This window comes from Triturus cristatus, chromosome 10 (assembly GCF_964204655.1).
Source record: "Triturus cristatus chromosome 10, aTriCri1.1, whole genome shotgun sequence".
NCBI lineage: Eukaryota > Metazoa > Chordata > Amphibia > Caudata > Salamandridae > Triturus > Triturus cristatus.
Window position 1 is genome coordinate 737,219,212 of NC_140593.1, and position 20,952 is coordinate 737,240,163.

The following is a 20,952-nucleotide window of genomic DNA, read 5'->3' on the forward strand; positions in this document are numbered from 1 at the left end:
CCCTAGGCCTTTTCCCTTCTCAAGTAGTTATTCTTAAGTCTCTTTTTTAGTATATGGTCTGATACGCCCCTAGGGCCCCAGCCATATTTGTGCTTAACTTGTTGTGAAATGTTGATTTGTGCATATGTTCCTGACTTCTAATCTCATAAAGAGATTAGCAGAGAGTTGTTAGTAATAAATACATATATATGTTATTATCTACTAGCGGTCGCCAGTAGATAGTTATAGTTAGGACCGTGTTTCCATAGGAAATCCGCAACATTCTATTTGGAATAACTTTGGCGCCGGTTGACGAATCCTCGCGAAATTTTCAAAATAGGTGGGGCGCTCCGCTCCTACCCTGAAAGTCTCGGGGGATTCGTCAAGCGGGGGCTGAGAAAAAAGGGGGGTCCCAAAACGCGTTTTCGCCATGTAATTTTCCATAGGGACCTTTAGTCGAAGGTACAGCCCGAACGGCTGAACAGAATTACTTGAAATTTGGCAAAGAGGTAGTCCTCAGGTCAGGGATGTGCCTTTTGCATATATGGAGTCAATCTGTTCAGTAGTTCCTGAGAAAATTGCAGTTAAAAGCACATAAATATCTATAGGCGCGCACCCTAACTTGCGCGAGCGTAATTCTGATTGGTGGTTACATAGCAGTCAACGTTCTAATCGGTCGAAATCAGGAAGTGTCGGCCGCCATTTTGTTTGTTTTCAGTGCAAGAGTGAAAAAGGAAGGTGGCGAACGTGAAAAGGGGGCAGGGTAGAGAGTTCCTGACCCCCTAGCCTTTGTCAGGGGGTCCCTGAAGGACCCCGAAGGCAGAAAAAAACATTTAAATTTTTATTTTTTTAAAAATCGCGGAATGCGCGCACGGTGAGCGCACGGAGCGCGCACGGTGAAAAACCATAAAAAAAAAATTATTGGAATAAAAATATATAAAAAATATTATAATACATACATAACTTAGCATTTAAAAAAAACGTACAAATTCACTTAAAAAACCATAGGTTTCACAAATGTTATAGTTAGCTGGACATTTCACTCGTAAAAAACCTATGAAATTCTCCCGTGTTAGTTCAGGTAACTATAACTCGCGCGACCGCTATCCACAATGTGTCATTTCAGATGTCATCAGTGATGTCATCAGTGATGTAACTGACCATGTCATGAGTGATGTAATATGTGACGTCATCACCAGTTTATTGTGGGCGCACGAGTTATAGTTACCTGAACTAACTATAACGGGGGAATTTCATAGGTTTTTTACGAGTGAAATATCCAGCTAACTATAACATGTGTGAAACCTATGGTTTTTTAAGTGAATATATATATACCTGTGTGGTGTCCTTTCATTTAGTAATTCAAGAGATTATAAGGTAAAACAAGCTGCTTTACATTCCTCTAAAGACTTAGCCTGAAGGCTGCTCTCCACAACTACCACTAGGATAGCTTTCTTGAAAGGTTGTCTTAAACCTATCTACCATAAGAGTCAAATTTTACTGGTGCAAGGTGGCCACTTTAACTAGTGACCAGCATATACCAGGCCAACTTCTCAAAACCAGGCTCCCCCCAGAGCAGGCATTGTTTTGGTCCTCAGAGTGGGGCTCTCACCTCCTAGGGGGTCAGAAACTCTTCTCTGGTGGCAGGTTGGACTAGACCAGTCATCCAGCGCGCAAGAGGGCTGGTAGGTAAAATCACTCTGTAATTAGTGTGAGGTTATTAATAAGAGGTGTTTGATACCAATCAACATATGTTTCAGTGAAGCCATTCTGTAGCTGGGGAACTAGTTTTAACCAGTGCCCAGTACTTACCTTAAGATGGCTTCACTGCCGTCTTGATTTATCTAGCTATAGAACTAGACATCAGAGGCATATCTGCTCATGCACATATGTCCTCACATAAAATATAATCCACCCTGCCTTAGGGCTCAAGGCCTGCTGTAGGGCTGACTTGCGTATATTAGATGCAGTGACTTTAGCATGACACACAAGAGTGTCAGGTTGTGTTTTCACTCATGGTTTGCATCATGTCACGCAGCCTTCAGCCTTCACTGGCAGTCTGTGTGGAATTTGTATGTGGGTCCCTTAGGGTGGCATAGGATATGCTGCAGCCCTTAGGGACCCTCTTTGCACCCTTGCCCTGGTACCTGGAGTAGGGACTTACAGGGGTGCTAAAGTGCTTAGCCAATTGTAGCACAATTAGTCTTTACCTTGTTTTAGGGAAGGAGCGCTGGCACTGAGGTCTGGTTAGCAGGCCTTAGTGCACTGTTGGGTCGAAAATCAGCATCTAGTATCTAAACAAAAGAGGGGGCAAAAAGTAGGGGGGGTAACTGCAACATACGCCAAGTACCCTAAAATAAATAAATATATACACACATGCAGTTTTACTCCACTGCCCATGATTCCTCATTGAGGATTGATTTCTGGTTTGACACTAGGAATGAGGTATGGTGGCCTGGACCAAAAAGATACTGCACTTGCCAAGAATACTATTGGATCACTCCCCTGTGGCGGTCACTGTTGATCCCAAATAATTGACATATGCATTAACTATGGAGAGGGTCACCACTGGGTAGTTTTATTCGGGATCATGCTTCCATAGGAAATGCATTTTTTTGTTTGCTTATTTCTTTGGTGCTGTTTGACGAAGCTTCATTAAGCTTAAAAAGTCTGATTGACTGCCACCATTAGCAGCGATGCAGTGGCAGTTGTCCTAAGGTAACTATAACTCACGCCTGCTAATACCCCACATAATACATCAATCATGACATCTTTCATGACGGCATTAATAATATCACTGCAAAATGTGCTATTAAATTATTGATGAGAAAACTATACATGGTGTGAGCACAAGTTATAGTTACCTTAGAGCACAGGTTATGGTTACCAGAGTGAACTAGAACTGGTGAATTTCAATGGTTCTGTGGTGTAAAACATTATGTTGCCACTGAAATTGATTTTGTACAATTAAAAAGTTCTAGTTTGGTGGGCATTTCAGTGACATGACCTTATTTCAGTGTTCACTTTTTTAAAATAAATAGTAACCTCCATTACTCTGCACAGTTTTGTGTTTCTCATAGCCTGCACAAAAAATGACTTGTTACCATGCCAGGGCGTGCTTTCAAGAACAATCTACCTTTTGCTAAGTACACAACACTAATAAATTGTTTTAGTAATTTGTTATTTTTGGCTATGTGCCAGGAGGCACGTTCCACAGTGCTTCAAATCTTTATTTTTGTCAGTATTTTCAATTATTATCTTTACACTGTAAAAGAGACCTAACGGAAGGCTAGTAAATCTGAGAATTCTATATTTATATCAACAGTCAAAAAAATCAGGTGACCTATGTGCTTTTTGTACAAAAAAATAACTTTAACACATTATCTGTAGCTGCTGCATTTATATTAAACAACTTATGCAGAAAAGTGTTGACCCACATTACCAATCTCTATTGTACAAAAATAGAATTTCCTTCCCACTGATATCATCCTCTGCTTGTGGGTCTGTGTATATGACATAGTGTTATTAAATGTAAATTTCCTGCTCAAGTAACTTAGGATCTTTATTTCTGCAGATGAGCCTGACCCAGTGTCTGAAGAAATGATCAAGAAGAATGTCCAGACGATGTTTACTTAAAAGTGATTCAGTCGGAAGAAACACAATCTTTCTCTGTGTCAAAAATTTACAGGACAGATAGCTTCCAAATGAAAACAGTGAATGCAGAGAAAGCTTCATAGTATCTGTCAGGAACATGTAAACTTTCCACAGCTGGAAGAACTTACAGGGAGTTGAGAACATTCTTCAGTATGGTGTGAGAAAACCCTGCACATGGGCAAGAGAAAACGTATGAACCTAACATAGTACTACAGAAAAGTTTTCCAGGAAATTCAGAGAGCTCTTCCCTCCCCTGTGCAACTGAACTAAGAACATTCAGAGTAAAAACACCCTACACAGGAAGCGGCAAGTATATCGACTATATCAGAGAAGTGCTTTTAAAATGTAATGAAGAACTTTACACAATAGAAAATTTATGAGGGTAGTATTTTGTACTCATCCATTCCCTGCCTAAAACAACATGAAAACCCCACTGAAACCCTTGCATTTTGGAAATGTGATGCATGTCCCGCACAGATTTTGACTGATACCATGAATAAACACTAGTGTACAGCAGAGAATTGTTACCGCAAACTTAACTGTCACATTCTGCCCCCTCTGAAAAAGAAAACTGTTGGGAGCCCAAAAGACTCTTGCACACTTACAATGAAACTTAGAAGCTTTAAGAAACAATTGGCTAAAACAGGATCATCGGTTGCTTTAAAAAAACAACCAAAAACAAGCCGTGCAAAAAAAGAGACTCAGAAAAAAAAGAAAACTTTACATACCTGTGAAGAATGTGGGAAAAGTTTCAAATTCAAGTCTGTGCTGTTGAAACACGTTAGAATCCACTCCACTGAGAGACCTTTTGAATGTAAAGTTTGTGGAGCGGATTTCAAACAATATGGCGGCCTCCTTTCACATAATAAAATCCATGGTCCACCAAGGTTCACCTGTCAGGAATGTGGCAAACAATTTGTTTATAAGAAGAAGTTTCTCTTACATTCTTTGAGGCATACCCATAGCATTGAGAAGTCTCATGTCTGTAGTGAGTGTGGTAAATGCTTTGCAAGTGAAGAGAGATTGAAGTTGCATCAAAAACTTCACCGGAAAGCATCTTGGCACAAGAAAGAGAATGTCCCTTTCACATGTAACATTTGTAATCAAACATTCAAGTATTTCAAAAATCTAAAGGTTCATGAGAGGATTCACTCTACAGAGAAAATCTTCAGCTGCAGGGAGTGCTGGAAGGTTTTCAGCTGTGAAAGATCACTGCAGAAGCATTTGAAACAACATGCTGAAGGGCAGAAAGTGCTAAAAGGGCTTGTGGAGGACACCTTTTCTTGCACTGAATGCAAAAGGACTTTCCAGAGAGAGGCCAGCCTCATCATCCACCAGTGCAGTGCTCAGGCTGAGAAGCCATTTAAATGCATTACCTGTGGACAAACCTTCAAAAGCGAGAGCAACTTGCAAGCACATGGGCAGATTCACACAGGAGTAAATTGGTACAGTTGTGAAGAATGTGGGGAGGGGTTCAAAAGGAAAGACTCTCTTTGGAAACATGAGCTACTACACACTGGGCAGAAGGCATACGAGTGTGGTAGTTGTTGGAGACTCTTTGAAAGTGATTCTGCACTGAAAAGTCACATGGAAATCAGCAACCACTTGAGAGCAGAGATTCTGGAGCAGGGGGGGCACTTGGGGGAAGAAACATTTCCTAAGACCACTTCTAAAATCACTATTGAAGGAGATAAATCGTTTAAGTGTACAACTTGTGGGATGCACTTCAGTCATGATATCAAACGATTGGTGCACGAGCGCTTCCACACAAACGAGAACGACTATAGTTGCATCCAATGTACAAAGTGCTTCAAAAGCAAAAGAGACTTGTGGAGACACCTCCCTACACATATTAGAAATAGAAACCAGTCTCACGGTCCTTACAAGTGTAATGACTGTGGAAAAACATTTACTTCCATGTCTTCCCAGACCAAGCACAAGCGCATCCACACAGGAGAGATGCCTTACAAGTGTGAAGAATGTGGGAAAACCTACCGATGGCGGGGTTTACTTCAGAACCACAAGAGAACCCACACAGGAGAGAAGCCTTACCAGTGTGAACATTGTGAGAAAAGGTTTGCCTATTATAGTTCATTCAGCGTGCACCGTAAAATCCATTCAGCAGTGAAGGCTTTCAAGTGCCTTAAGTGTGAAAGAACCTTTGCATACAGTCATCAGTTAATACGTCACCAGGCCATGCACATGGAAGAGAAGCAATTTTCATGTTCAGATTGTGGGAAGAGATATTGGTTTAAGGAAACTCTTAGAAATCACAGGAAAAGCCATACTGGTGGCAGTAGATTTTCTTGCACAGAGTGCAAGAAGACCTTTGCTCTGAAAAAGGCTCTGAAAGTTCACCTGAGATTGCACACTCTAGTGATGTCACACCAATGTGCAGAGTGCGGGGAAAGCTTCATTTCAGAGATGGAACTCCACAACCATCTCAAAAGCCACAATGGACAGAATTTGTGTTCTTGTGCAGAATGCGGGAAAAGCTTTACTCATAAGCGTTACCTTTACAGGCATGAAAAAACGCACTCCTTGAACAGGCCATTTGTGTGCTTAGTTTGCGGGAAAAGTTTCAAATATAAGCCACAGCTGTCTAGCCATGAGAAAATCCCTTGTAGGAAAATACCATTCTCCTGCTCCAATGATGGGAAAATCTTAAATCCAATGACTAAACTATCTTCTCACCACATGGTCCAGTCAAAAGAGAAGTCTAACAATTATACAGCAAGCAAAAGGGATCTAGGCGAAGCAGAGCACCTCAGACTGGACCAGACGTCCAGCTTAAAGAATCCCTTGGCAGTCCATCAGAGTGAGAAGACTGGACAGATGCCTACTATAACCATTCTGACTGCCTCTGTACCGACTATAGTTACACATCAAGTGACAATACTTTGGCTTGGAAAACCAGATGCAGCCATATCTAAAGTTGCAATACCTCAGCTGGGGACATATCCAAATGGCCACAAAAACATAAATAGTTTAGGCCAAGTAAAGCAACCGGGTGTGGAAAAAACTACCAGTGTAGAGAATTCCTTACCTGCCCATCAAAATGACCAAAGTGGAGAGATGCCTGCTGCAGCAACACTGGCTGCATCCATATCAAATGGTGTTACACATAATATGGTGATGACTCGTGTTAACAAGTTTGCAGATTCTATTTCTTCTGCTATGAAACTAGTTGCTGTTGCCAAGCAAACTGCAAGAAAGTCCTACTTGAGGAAACTTTCTGTGTCCACACCTGTTTCTGACAAGACCTTCAAGACCCATTCTGAACCAGAATTTCCAGTTATTGCAATGCCTGAGGCTGTTGCTACTCCCCGTCCTACCATCCCAAACACCACCTCTGTCACCTGCACCCCTACTGCATCTGTGAATCCAAACCAGGAAACCCCTTCACAGCCATGTGTAGTTTCCACTGCAGAGATGTCCTTCTGGTGTGCTGACTGTGGGATGGGATGGAAGGATAAGGCCACCTTCAGTGAACATCAGAGGATTTGGCATGAGACCAAGAGCCCACATCTATGTTTGCACTGTGTTGAGACATTTCATTCAAAGTTTGACTTTGAAAAACATAGCAGAACCCACAGATCTGATGATCTTGTTGTCGATATACCTGCTTCAACATTACCTGCAGTGACCACTCATTCTTCAGTTTTACCTGCTGTCACAGAGTCTGTCAACACTTCACCATCAGCAGGTGTGGTTGTTGTGCCAAAATCTGAAGACGAATCCCCTTCTGCAATAGCCCATTCTACTGCAACTCATTCTGCAGCTATACCCGCTGCTGTTACTTGTGCTACATGTGGAGATAGTTTTCACCAAATGAGCATTCTTGTGGATCACCTGAAGACCCATGTTGCCAATGGTTGTAACGACAATGGGAGTATACATGGAGAAAACCCATCTGGTCTTTGCGGGATTGAATCTGCTGAAAGATCCTTTTGTTGTGATCTCTGCATGCTGGACTTCAAGAGTGAGGCTTTGTTTATTGAACATCTGAGGTGTTGTCCTAGTACTTCATTGCAGAAGCCATATGAATGCTGTGGGAAGTCCTTTCTTACAGAGCTTGACTTTGATGAGCATTGCAAAACTCACATGGAAAGGCTTTGTCTTGACCCTGCTTCTGTGATAGCCCCCTCAATTACATTGCCTGCTCCGACCACATCTACTGTAACCATGCCTTCTGTGACACAGTTTGCTGATTCTGTTCTCAATGAGAGCATGCCTGCTGCAGCTCAGCCTGCTTCAACCTTGTCTTCTTCAGGCACGGTTGCTGTAGCGAGCTCTCCTGTCGATGGTTTTGTTCTTATGGTTCCTACACTATCTGTTGCCATGCCGGATGCTTCGGCAGTCTGCTACAATCCTAATAACTCTGGAATTCACCACCAAGAAGCCCTGCCACCATTACGTGAATCTTCTTTAACCGAGGGAGCCTATTGGTGTGTCGACTGTTCAATGGGCTTCAAGTATAAGGCTATGTTGGGTAGGCACCGGACCATATGGCACACACCGAAAAAACTTAAACCATGTCCGAAGTGTGATCAGACATTTAGCACGAGGTTTGAAAATGAAATGCACAGAAATGTTTGTACTGACAAAATCAGGAGCCTGGTAACCCCTGCTGGGATCGCACCTCCTGTCACCACCCTCGATGCAAACAAGCCTATAGTACACACACCTGCTAGGGCAGAGACTAATCGTGCCAGGCCCAATGTGGCGAAATTTGGTGTGCACCTTTATGCTGATTCCCCTGCTACGAATCTGCCTGCTGCAGTCATTCCTGCTGTAAACATGCCTTCTGAGACACCACATTATGTAACCATCCCTGCAGATACCATATCTGCAACAGCCACATCTTCTGAAACACTTTCTGCTGCAAACAAAGATTCTCTGACGGAGCTCAATGATACAATATGCCGAACATCCAAGCCTGCCGACAAGCATAGTGTGGACATGCCTGCAGAGACCAACTCTGTTGTGAGCATGCCTTTTGTAACAGAGCTTAATGATACTGTGCCTATTATGGTCAAGCATGCCGACCCACTTTTAGAGGCTATGATTAGAGCAAACATACTTACTGAGACTATGATTGCTGAAAAACAGCTTTCTGGTACCGTGCACACTGAAGAAATGTATGCTCCAACTAAACCTGAAAGCAGGAAACCTGCTGAGACCACAACATCTTCATCTCGACCTGCTCCAGGTATAGCTTCCATGATACAGTTTCCAGCAACTAATCCTGATACCCCCAAGCTTGTTGCAAACACATCTGCTTCCTCCATACCTGCTTCAGCCAAGCCTGTTTTGAAAGTGCTTGCTGATCCCTCCTTCATAGTTGGAAGGTCTGGAACAGATGAACCTGCTGTGCCCACATGTCCTACAATAACACCAGCTGTAACTATGTCAACTACAGCCAGGACTCATTCAGCCCCATCTGAAGTGACGGTAAGTCCTGCTAACAAGCCTGTTTCAATGGAGTCGGCTGATACCGCACTGATTGAGAAAAGTCCCACTACAGAGAAACCTATGGCAGATTTTGCTCTTACCACATGTAAAGTAACCAATTCTACTGTGACCATACCCACAGTGACTAAACCTACTTCAGTGAAGCTTGCACTAGAAGAAATTGGTGAGAACATGCTCATTCAAGCAAAGCATGCTGTAGTCATGCCTGCTGTCTCCAAACCTGATTTAATCAAACCTAATATGATGAGGACTACTTCATTAGGGCTTAACGATTTGATTCCCAATGTAGCCTCACCCAGAGACATGCTTTGTGAAGATAAGCCTACAGTAACCATGTCAGAAGCAACCAGGCCTGCTGCAATACAGTGTGATGCTACCTTGCGCATTGAGGGAAAGACAACTGTCTGTCAGTCTACTTTGACCACACCTTCCACAACCACCTTTTCAATTACATCTGCCACATCCACATCTGTAGCAAGTAGTCATACTGTAATAAGGCCAGCTTTACTGACATCTGCTGTGTCTGTTCCTGCTGTTAAGGAGCTTGATGATCGAACCCTCAAAGAAGGAAAGACTACTTCTGGCAAACCTGCTACAACCACAACCACTGAAACTAGTCCTGTTGCTGCCATGCCTAATGCTGTCACACCGGTCACTATCACGCAGGACAGGGATGGACTCGATCAGAAAGCTGTACTCGTTTTACGCTGGAGAATCCATCCAGCAATGGGACACCAAGTGCATGAGGAAGCTAGTGCCCCTGCAGATGACAGTATAGGATGTCCCAACCCCCCCCCCCCCCACTAACTTAACAAGTGGGGTCTCCAAACAACTCAGTCAATTCGAAAAGGGCTCAGCTTAAAGTAATTTGTTTATTTCCTTTTGTCAACCCTTTATGAAACCAGTACCATAGATGTTTTCCAGACAAATCTTTATTGCTTTGATCATTGTCAACTCTGGATCCCACAGTGACATGTGAACACACCTCACCAGAGACCAACCTACAGTCTGCAAACCCAATCTGATCCCCTGCTTATAAGTACTTGCTGCGGTCACTGAGCCAGGAAGACACTTGCTCCCGGAACAATTCCTGTAATAAACACATCTTTCAAGAGTCACTGGTATGAGACTGCACAGACTGTAAAACGTTGCATTCATTGAATATACAGTTTACTGCAATTTTTTGGGTTTATCCTAATGAGAGCCAAAGGGTGTTAGAAATTGATAAGAAGATTAGGCAGAGCTCCAGATTGGGTCAATGTAAACAATCGAAACGAAGAGGAGAATTGACTGAATGTTTATTGAGTGAGAAAGAAAATATAGAGGTAGAGAGTGATAAAAAGATGGACATGAAAGGATTACATTGAATTTGGGAGCAAAACAGTGCAAGAAAAAAAAAAGTAAAGATTGTGAGAAAGCAAGTCTTCATTTCATTCAACTAGTTTGCCATCATCTCTGTCCAGTGGATGGCAGAACCAACTCTTTTATCTGACCAACCCACAGGTGCTCGTATGCACCTTATACCTCAGCTACCTACTTTATGTACTTATTTAGAATGTGGTTAATTACTAGCTGCACCTGTGGTAGTTGTATATCTTCAATCTAATTTGCATGCAATTTGTGAGAACTGCACATATAAATGTGTTTCATTTAAATCTGTTGTATTCAAACCATTCTCCACCTGGTTTCATTCATACTTGCTTTCACTACACACTTTCCTCATTTACTTTCAACTGCACTTTTCCACTTTTCCTTATAAAAGTAAACTTTTCTTTTTAAACACAATACTGTTTCCTTTAAGAAAAACGTGCTGCATAAAAAAGTTTACTTTATTTAAAGGTGATCATATGGGCAGTGCTAGTCTGCTGATCTTATCAAGCCACCATCACTGTGATGCCTTCAGTCAGATTGTGTTGCAAATTGCGACCTAACTCATTAATTAATATTCATGAAGTAGGTTAGACTACAACCCACTCCAAATGGAAAATTTGCAGAACAAATTACTAATACTTTAAAAAAATGCTATTTATTAAAACATGCCAGTGATATCTGAAGTACACCACTCCATAACATCCGCATAATCATCAAACAGATAGGGATCATGTGATACAGCTGTCCCACTGATCTGACCCAGTGCAATCCACACTCCCACCCCGGCACAGGGCAAACCTTTCCATAGTATCTCCTATGAGCCATTGAAATCCATTTTCCACTGCTGCCGTATGTCACCCCCATACAGATATATCTTTATTTACACCAGACCTTCTCACTTCTATTTCTGGATCCACAGTGTCTTGATTTAGGAGGTTGGCATGCAGAGGGCTACTGGAATTATGGGATTGTGCTGCTTTTTTCGCATAATTATAGATTTTCCGCATTTGCCCCGTAATCTGTAGATTTCGACACAAAACAAATGTTTCTAGCTCAAATTCTCAAATGGTTCAAATGATCCTAAAAATGCAGCAACACCTGTTGCCGCGCAGTATAAAGTCCTTTGTAAATATTGACTGGCCTCCTTTCTGTTGCTTATTGCTATTTGTGGGTGTTAAACTGGTACCAACGAGATGAGGCACAGACAGTGTATCAAGTGTAAAAAATGTAAAATAATGAAGTACTGCTATCACACAAAATGTGCCGCATTACGCCGCATAATTTGCCGTTTCTTGCCACATAATTTACTCAACCCTGCTGCATAATTTGGCACTCCCATGCCGCTTAATTCCAGTGGCCCTGCATATATCCTTAGGTCACTGGGTCTGTGCCATCATAGTATTGTAGAGTTCCAATTGGTCATTACAGTGCACAATGTCTTTTCAATCAGTCATAGTCGACTGTACCACACCCACTTATTGGCAGTATTCTGGCACCACCACACTAGGTGAAAGAAATCCACATACAGGATCCTGCATCTAGCGCAGCGGAAGTGCTCTTTAAGTTTGTTTAGCAATATGGTGTGAGGGGAGCGATGAGCGTGCTGGATGTATTTAAAATGAATACGTCCTAGTCTGCCGTTGGGTGACAGTTCTTCAATCTGGCTACGGTATTAGACCCACTCAGTCTGAGAGTTCCCTTCCAAGAGCCATCTCCCACTGTGCTCTCGCCTTGAGGTTCGGCATGGGGGTTTCAGCTTGGATGGAGGGGTATACCCCTCCTATAGTTTGTCAACAAGCATTTCACTGGTGCAAGCAGAAATAATGTTTGTATTTTTTTTTTTTTTTGGGAAACCTTTATTACAAAGTTCAAGAGATATACAAGTATGGGCCTACAACCTTCAGGCCGGCCGCTAGTAGACAGTGAGACCATAAAACACATTTATAAACACAAGCGGCAAGCAGTAAAAGTCCCACAGATCAAAAATATCATTTGCGGCCACATTGCCCAAACATCCCAAATGGCGGTTTCATTTTAAATGAAAAACGAAAAACAAACCCACAAGGCGGCAAAAGTCTAGGCGACAGTATGTGCTCCCCTCGGGAGGGCTCTACCAACCTACAAGAATAGGAGGGGGGGAAGGGCAGGGGCAGAGACAAAGTGGTCACGATAACACAGAATCAAGAGAATGTGCAGACTAGGGAGACAGGGCCGCCGCCAAGTCGGGCGTCAGTGGCGGGGTACAGATCCCGCCGCGATAGGAGTTCCAGGGGCCCCACACCTTTACCCATTTCCCAGGCTTACCTCTCGCCACATACACAACCTTTTCTCGGAACATACACCAATCCATATTTTCCTTCCATACCGAAATCGTGGGTGACCTCTGGGAGCCCCACAATTGTGCTATGTCACGCTTGGTCACCATATATCCCAATGTCACCCACCACGTTTGCGTCACCGTGTAATCAGTCGGCTCCCACACATTCAACAGACACCTCCTAGCCTCGGGGAACAGCGCAACATGCGTGACCGCTTGCAACACCGCATGCACACCACGCCAGAATCGAGTCACCTCCGGACATTCCCACAAAATGTGGAAGAAGATCCCTAACAAGCCACACCCACGCTTACACATCCCACCCACCGCATATCCCATACGCATCAGGCCCGGTCCCGTAACGTAAACCCTGTGGAGTATTTTGAGCTGGACGAAATGAAGGCGGGCCGGTATGGCCACCTCTTTCGGGGAGGCCACCGCAGATACCCAATCCTCGTCGTCCAGCTCCAATCCATCAGCGACCCATGCCTCACGGAGGGCGGCCAGTAGTCCCGAGCGATCGTTGATGAGCTTTTTATAGATCAATGAGATAGTGCCATCCGGTACATGCCCGTCTAGCACTCTATCTTCCAAAGGGGAGCACTCCGGGATGGACGCGACCTCTGGGAACACGGAACACAACGCGTGACGAACCTGTACATACCGGAAGTACTCCCTGTCATGCAACTGGTATTCCGCTTTCAGCACATCAAACGTTTTAAATCCCCCCCTTCGTCCAAAGATCGCCCACCCTGCTGATGCCAATCGTGTCCCACTTCTCGAAGCCTTTCGTCGTCCACAAACAACCCAGTCGCTCAGAAGCATACAATGGCGTCGCCCGGGTCAACCGATCCTTCCACCCCATCGCCGAGTTTGCCACATGCCACACCCGTACCGCGACCCGTGTCGGACCCGTCAACTGTGCGTCGAGCAATCTAGAGTAGAGCGCACGATTGTAGTCGCCACCCGGCAACAACAATTTGTCCATTTCAAAAGCCGGATTAAGGGCGGGCCCATAAAGCCCGTGGTTTATCGCAGCCAGCTGGGAGGCCCAGTAATAACGTTTGATGTCGGGGAGGGCGACCCCCCCCCCCATCGTACCACGGGAGCGTCAGCTTCGCGAGGGCGATCCGCGGCCTCCCATCCCAAAACAGTTGGCGTTGCAGGCCCTCCACCTCCCGAAAGTAACTAGCCGGAACGACATCCATCGTGTTTTGTAAGGCATATAAAAACCGTGGCAACGACATCATCTTAAACAGCGCCGCCCGGCCGAGCGGCGAGAGCGGCAAGCGCCTCCAACGCGCCACATCCGCCTTCAAACGTTGGAGGGGGGGGAGTAGGTTCTGTGTGTATCGGGCCGCAGAGTCCAGGGTAATAAAAATACCCAGATACTTAAATCCCTGTTGAGCAACCTGGATAGGACAACCCCGCGGGAGGATAGGAGCCTCCCCTGAGAGGACATATACACAGGACTTAGCCCAGTTGATGACTAGGCCTGAGTTCCGGCCAAAGGAATACAGCACATCCACTAACACAATCAACGATTCACGCGGGGAAGCAAGATACAAAAGAATATCGTCCGCGTAGAGAGAGACTCGATCCTCATACTCAGGAGTCCATCGGAGACCACGAATCGAAGGGTGCCACCGCAGCCACTCCGCCAGGGGCTCCAAGGCGAGCGCAAAGAGGAGAGGCGACAGCGGGCAACCCTGTCGCGTGCCCCTGCCCAATTCAAAAGGAGCCGATACTCTACCATTCACCACCACCTGGGCTAGCGGTCCGGAATACAACAATTTCACCCAGCCAATGAATCCCGGGCCAAACCCAAACTTCTCCAGCGTCGCCCAGATATATGGCCACTCAAGCTTGTCGAACGCCATAGTGGCGTCCAGGGACGCCAAAATGGCTGGCTCACGTATGAACGGAACCCTCGAGAGCACCCCATGCAGACACCGCAGGTTAAGCGCGGTGTTGCGATGAGGGATAAAACCGGACTGGTCCTGATGGATCAGATCCCACACCACGCTGACCAGCCGATTAGCCAGCACCTTGGCCAGAATTTTCGGTTCCGCATTCAAAAGCGAAATGGGCCTGTAAGACGTGACCCGATCACGCGGCCTCCCCTCCTTGTGAATAACCACAATAGTGGCTAGACGCTGGTCCAGCGGGAGGGAACCCGCCGCCCGGGCCGCGAGGAACATATCACGAAGATGCGGCGCCAATGTATCCGGCCGCAATTTGTACAATTCAATGGGAAGGCCATTAGGACCCATGGCCTTGCCAGAGGCGACTGAACGTATGGCCAGGGCGATCTCCTCAGATGTCGATTTATCCTCCTCCGAAAGGGAAGGCAACGCAATATCTTTAAGCAGGTCGCGGGAATCCTCTTCCGAGCGAGAAGATACCGGGGAATACACCCCGCGGAAATACTCTGCGAAGCAATCAACAATTTCACCCGGATCAGTAACATACACACCCTCCACTCTCTCAACCAGCGGAACAACTCGACTCGCTCTCTCCTTTTTATCCAGCCACGCAATCAGTTTTCCAGCCTTATCACCCATATCATACAGTCGCCCCTGTTGCTCCCTACTCAGGCCCCTGGCCGCTTCGGTGACTAGGGCCTTGTAGTCCGCTTGTTTGATTCTGAGAGCATGCAGTTTGTCGTCCGTGACACCACAGTCCAGGTCACCCTCCAACTCAGTTATCTCAGACTCGATACGGGTCACCTCCTCCCGCTCACACCTCTTGGAATGGGAAATGAGGGACAGGGCTTCCCCCCGGAGTACCGTTTTGAACGCCTCCCACAGAGAAACAGCAGACGACACTGATCCCACATTGCGGGATTACGCAGGTACCAGGGGTTGATCGGGACCACCCTCCCCTCCATCCCCGGGACAATATCAAAGTGTAACAAGAGCGGGGAGTGCTCTGAAATACCCCGAGCAAGATGTCGCACCTCCCCGACCCTCCCCGCCTGTGCCGCTGGCATCAGAACATAATCAAGTCTCGAAAGACTACCATGAGCCCCGGAATGAAAGGTGTATTGTACCTGCGCAGGATGTTTTAGCCGCCAACAATCCACCAGACCCAGGGTATCTAAGAGGCCAGACAACCAAGTTTGGTCCCGGGGGAGATCCCTGGGTGGGTGACGATCCTCAGTTCCGGAGACCACAGTATTAAAATCCCCTCCAACCACTAGAATCCCCTCCGGCAGCCCAAGAAGAAGGCGCCCCAAATCAGCAAAAGTAGTCGTCTGCAACCCCGGCGGGACATAAACAGAAACCAAAACAACCACTTTACCCTCCCATCTACCCACCAGAGCCGTATATCGCCCCCTGTCATCATGGAGCACCTCGTCAACCTCCAACGGGAGCGAGGTTTTAACCATAATGCCCACACCCCTCGAACCAGAGGTGAAGCCCGAATGAGCCACAAGGCGATAGCCCCGCCTATTCATAGCACAGAAGGAATTACCAATAAGGTGTGTTTCTTGCAAGAACACAATATCAGGTGAAATCCGTTTTAAAAACTGCAGGACCACCCCCCGTTTTATCCTGTCCCCCAGTCCGTTAACATTCCAGGAAAGAAGTCTCAGTCCCCTACCCCCCATCACAGCCAAAACCAATCAGTCCCCTCCCAGAGAGCACCTTGAATAGAACACAACAATATGTCTGCCTTGTGGTACAAACAAACAATACCCAACCCCAACCCAACATTCCAAACAAAACTCCCCCCTCCCTGCACCCCTGCATGAGCCCAAACAGCCCCCCCAACTTGCAGTGTGCCCGTCGCCCCTGCATGAACTAAACTACAAAGACCCCCTAGAGGAGGAAAGAGAACACCCTCGAGACACACCACAACCTCCAAGGGAGGGGGAGCAAAGCACGACAGTCAAGAAACCCTGAGCACAGCCGAAAAGTGGCATCATCAGGAATTAGCCCCAGTGTCAATACCTCAGGCCCGGTCCAGTGGGCACTCTCCTCCCGCGGCCCCCATACCCTCTCGATCATGTCCCCTAGGCAAAGTGTCCAACCAGTCCCCGGCCGTCTCCGGACTGTCAAAGAAATGAGAGCGACCCTCGGACTCCACACGCAGCCTGGCCGGGAAAATCATGGCGTATTTCAAGTTCATATCTCTGAGCCGCCGCTTGACGCCCATGAAACCCAGCCTCTGCTTCTGGACCGCTTGCGTAAAGTCAGGATAGAAGTTCACCTCCACGTTCTCCAGCTTAAGCGGCCCCTGCACTCTAGAAGCTTGTAAAATCGCATCCCTGTCCCGAAAGTTGAAGATACGGGCAATAAGAGGCCGCTGGGAGCTCCGACATTCGGCTTGCCACCAGGAACTCTATGGGCCCTCTCCACCGCATAGAATTTACTCAAACCTCGAGGCTGCAGACGATTAGAAATCAGATCCTCCACAAAGAGATCCGCCGCCGAATCCTCCAGTCCCTCAGGCACCCCGATAATGCGAACGTTGTTCCTCCGGGCCCTACTCTCGGAATCCTCCAGTCGCCGAACCGTGAGCGCACTGGCCTGCCGGAGCCGACGTACCTCCGTCTGGAGGGCCGCCACCTCAGTCGTGAGGCCCGACGCGGTGTGGGCCAAAGAATCAACCCTATCATTTGTCTTGGAAAGATCTGCCCTAACAAGGTTAACATCGATGAGAACCGCGTCGAGTTTGTGCGCCAGGGTATCGAATTGTTGACCCACCGAGGTCTTCATCTCCGCTATGGCGCCCATGACGTCCTGCAAAGTCAGATCCGTCGGCAAATCCGGGGCATCCGCGGGGCACTCAGGAGACTTATGCGACCCGCCGGGAGAACCTTTCGGTAGGGTGTAGCGATCCATAATGTTGGCTTGAGTTGCAGCGCCACGCCGGGTCGATTTGGCCTTCGGCCTCTCTCCATCCTGCTTCGTCGCCATCGCCCCGTATCCCGTACACCCACGAGTCCTGCCGCGGAGAGCGAACAATCGAGGCCAAGGACCCCAGAGGTCGCCTCAGGAAGGCTGAGCAGGTCCCCGCAGGTCAGGCAGGGTCCCCCAGCGAGGCAACCACCACACAAAGAAGCGCTGTGATCCCACTCGCGATAATGGCAAGGGGGCTCAAAAGCGAAAGTGTGGGGTACGCGTCTCGCCAGGCTCGTCCCGCCGTTGTTATTCACTTCTCCACTGGATCACCCCCCAACTCAGGTCCGGGGTCAGGAGAGGAGCAGGCCGCAAACTTCAATCGATGCCCATCACGGCACACGGGGTCCGATTGAAATACGGAAAACGGGTACCACCTCGGCTCAGGTTCACCAACACAGTCCCCTCAACCGAATCAGGATGAAGACAGGATAAATGTAGGAGGTCGCGGAGGTCCTCGGGAGCCTCGCACCTACGCGGCCATCTTGGTTACGCGCTAGGCTCCTCCCAATGTTTGTATTTTTGACTCTGGGGTTTCTTTTGTGAAAGCCATGCACTCTAGAAACCAACTTGACAGGAATATATCGCCCATCGTATCTAAACCCCATATGTGCAATTGTCGGAGAGTACTTGCATTGCAAGTGAGTGAGTGTAACGGGTACTGTTTAAAGGAATAGCCTATTGGAGAGCTGTCTACTATAATAGTTTAAACGGTAGTGGGCATATGAGGTGTAGTTGTAGAATGAGCAGTGACCACTCCATTTGGATGCCAAGGAAGGGATTTTGTCTGTGCCATAATGTGTCTCTTGAAGTAGGTAAATATCAATTTAGTGACGATTTAGGTACGCCAGCACTTGTTGCACCCTGCTAGGATTATTCAACCCCTAGCACATTCAACAAGAGGGGTCGGTGAGAGTATCAATTGGTCTCGTCTATGCAGTGGTCTGGAAGGAGAGCCTGGGCCCCTCCCAATGTGCAACAAGGTCAGCCCGGTCCAGGCATATCTCAGTTTTATAGTGTCTCATATAAGTCCAGTATCAGGTAACCGACCTAGGCACTCCACTTTCAAGCAGACGTTCAGGCTCTCATTCTATGTCGCTAGCATCTGCCTCTGGTGTCTGTAATCCACGGGCATCGTTGATCCCGCATCCTTGAGCTTTTTCACAAGCGCACAGCTTCCTGTGGTGATACAGATATGTTTTTTGTCTTTTGGACTATGGGGCGTGCACGATATAGCATTGCATACTTCACGCCAGCCTGGCTTAGCTTAAATTTGATAGGTAGGTACTCTCGGCAGGGCCGCCCTCTTGTACTGCCAGAGTAAAGTCCAGGAAAATAGAGAGGGTGGAGCCTTCGTGAGTTAATGTCTACTTTTTGCAGGCCAGGCGAACGGCTTTATCTCCGTCACGATAATTGAATAGTTTTGCTATAATCGGACGCAGATTTCCCCAGGTGATGCTCTAGGGCCAAGTGAGCAGTGGGCTCTCTCCACCTCGAACAGTGTTGAAAAACTGTCAGCTCCCAGCAGCTATTTTGGGAGGACTTCCACGTAGCCCGACATCTCTTTTATGGCGAACGTGGTGTAGAAACATGTGAATAGCCAAATGATGAAGTACCTACTGGTCGACCCCTGTCAGAATGGTTCTAGGCCGGCTCATAGCACAGATACTGCATTTTTAAGGTGGCCAAGGACCTTTGGGTGGATGAGGGAGGTTTTTTATCTAAGGTTCAGTGAGTTCAGTTGATATCTTTAGCATTTACCTTCACTAAGTGCCAGCTGGCTTTCGGGGTTCCTCAATATTCGGCTTTAATTATAAAACTGTTTAACATTTATGTTTGGTCACTAGCAGAAATTGTGAAATTCTTTGGGTTGTGTTTAGCATCATATGTGGTTGACACCCAGCTTGATTATATCACTATCGGCAAGGGAGCAGAAGGGTTCTGTTATTTCTGGGAACTGTATGTCTGCTGTGCCACAATGGATGCATTGCAACTGCTTGAAGTTGAATTCCAAAAAGACCAGGCCATATGCCAAGAACTAATTCAGTATAACACCAGCTCTGCGCCCTGAATTGGCTCCCTGTGGCAAAGCGCATTCAATTTAAGGCGCTATGTGTGGCTCACCTAGTTCTTAATCAGGTGGGAGCGCCAAGCTTGTTGTCCTTGCTTCACCCTTACCGCCCTACTAGGGTGTTAAGATCGGCAGACCTGAATCTGGCAGTGACTCCATGCTTTTAGCTGGGCAAAAAAGTGTTGTGGCACCCACGCTGTGGAACAAAATTAATCAAATCATTTTAGTTTCAGAAAGCAGCTCAAGACTTGGCTATTTTAGGTCAGTGGTATCTCTGCTTCTTTCACTGTTGCACCAGGTGCACTGGGAACTCCTTCCGAGGGCAGGCATGTGCAGTATATATCAATGTAACCTAAAATTACCTGTGTTCATCGATTCAGGCAGACCCACTATACGCAAGTTATAGTAGTGCAACCTTGGTTCCAAGTCCTCGTTTTTTGCTCTAATAACGTTAAGTCCTTTGATCGTGTCCAATCATTTTTCACTATGTCCAGTTGTGTTGTCCTCTAGGCTGGCGAGTCGATCCTCTGCATTTGTGATGTGTTTGTCATGCTAAGCTTTTGTAGCTGTTAGTTTATCCACTCGATCTGTCAGAGTATCAATTTTATCATCTTTGGATGTTAGACTCTTTTGTATGCGAACAAGACACGTTTTCACATCAGTATCCGCCATTCTCAGAGAGGGTTCCTGTGCTGGAGACCTCCTATCCTTCGAGTCCCCTCTGACTGCTTTCTTGGCTTCAAAGTGTAATTTCGCTTACTTGGCATCAGACGGTCCTTTGCAGTTTCCAAACTGCCTGATTAAAGCAGTTATGCAGTGTCCTACAAATCTATATAGGATCTGCGCGTTTAGACAACATAAACTAAGGGATTGGTGTCCAGACTGATTCCAGATACCTTTAAAGGATATGTTAATGTGTAGACCAGATAGCTCCCAGTGCCACTATGAGCCCCCCGTACCAAGGAGCAAATAGTTTCTGGCAACTATCGAACATGACTGACCCCTCTGGGATCATGGAAACAGTACAGTACTTTTTGCTCAGTCACTCGTGCTCACTCTGTCTCTGAGAGATACACAGAATAAACAGTGCAGATTCTACCATGGTGCTAAAACAATGAATATATGCAGGCATATGGATACATGGCAGTAATCATGCGTACTCCCATGATGTCACCCTA

At 46.5% G+C, this 20,952-nt stretch overlaps 1 protein-coding gene across 1 annotated transcript in view; it reads left to right on the forward strand.

Moving 5' to 3' along the window:
• The window catches only part of LOC146789929 (uncharacterized), a 143,690-nt gene extending 132,797 nt beyond the window's left edge, over positions 1–10,893 (forward strand). Inside the window, exon 2 of the mRNA XM_085628233.1 lies at positions 3,554–10,893. Coding sequence (XP_085484359.1) covers positions 4,240–9,915 — 5,676 coding nt within the window. The 5' untranslated portion in view covers positions 3,554–4,239 and the 3' untranslated portion in view covers positions 9,916–10,893. The remainder of the gene's footprint in view (positions 1–3,553) is intronic.
• The last annotated feature ends 10,059 nt before the right edge of the window (positions 10,894–20,952 follow it).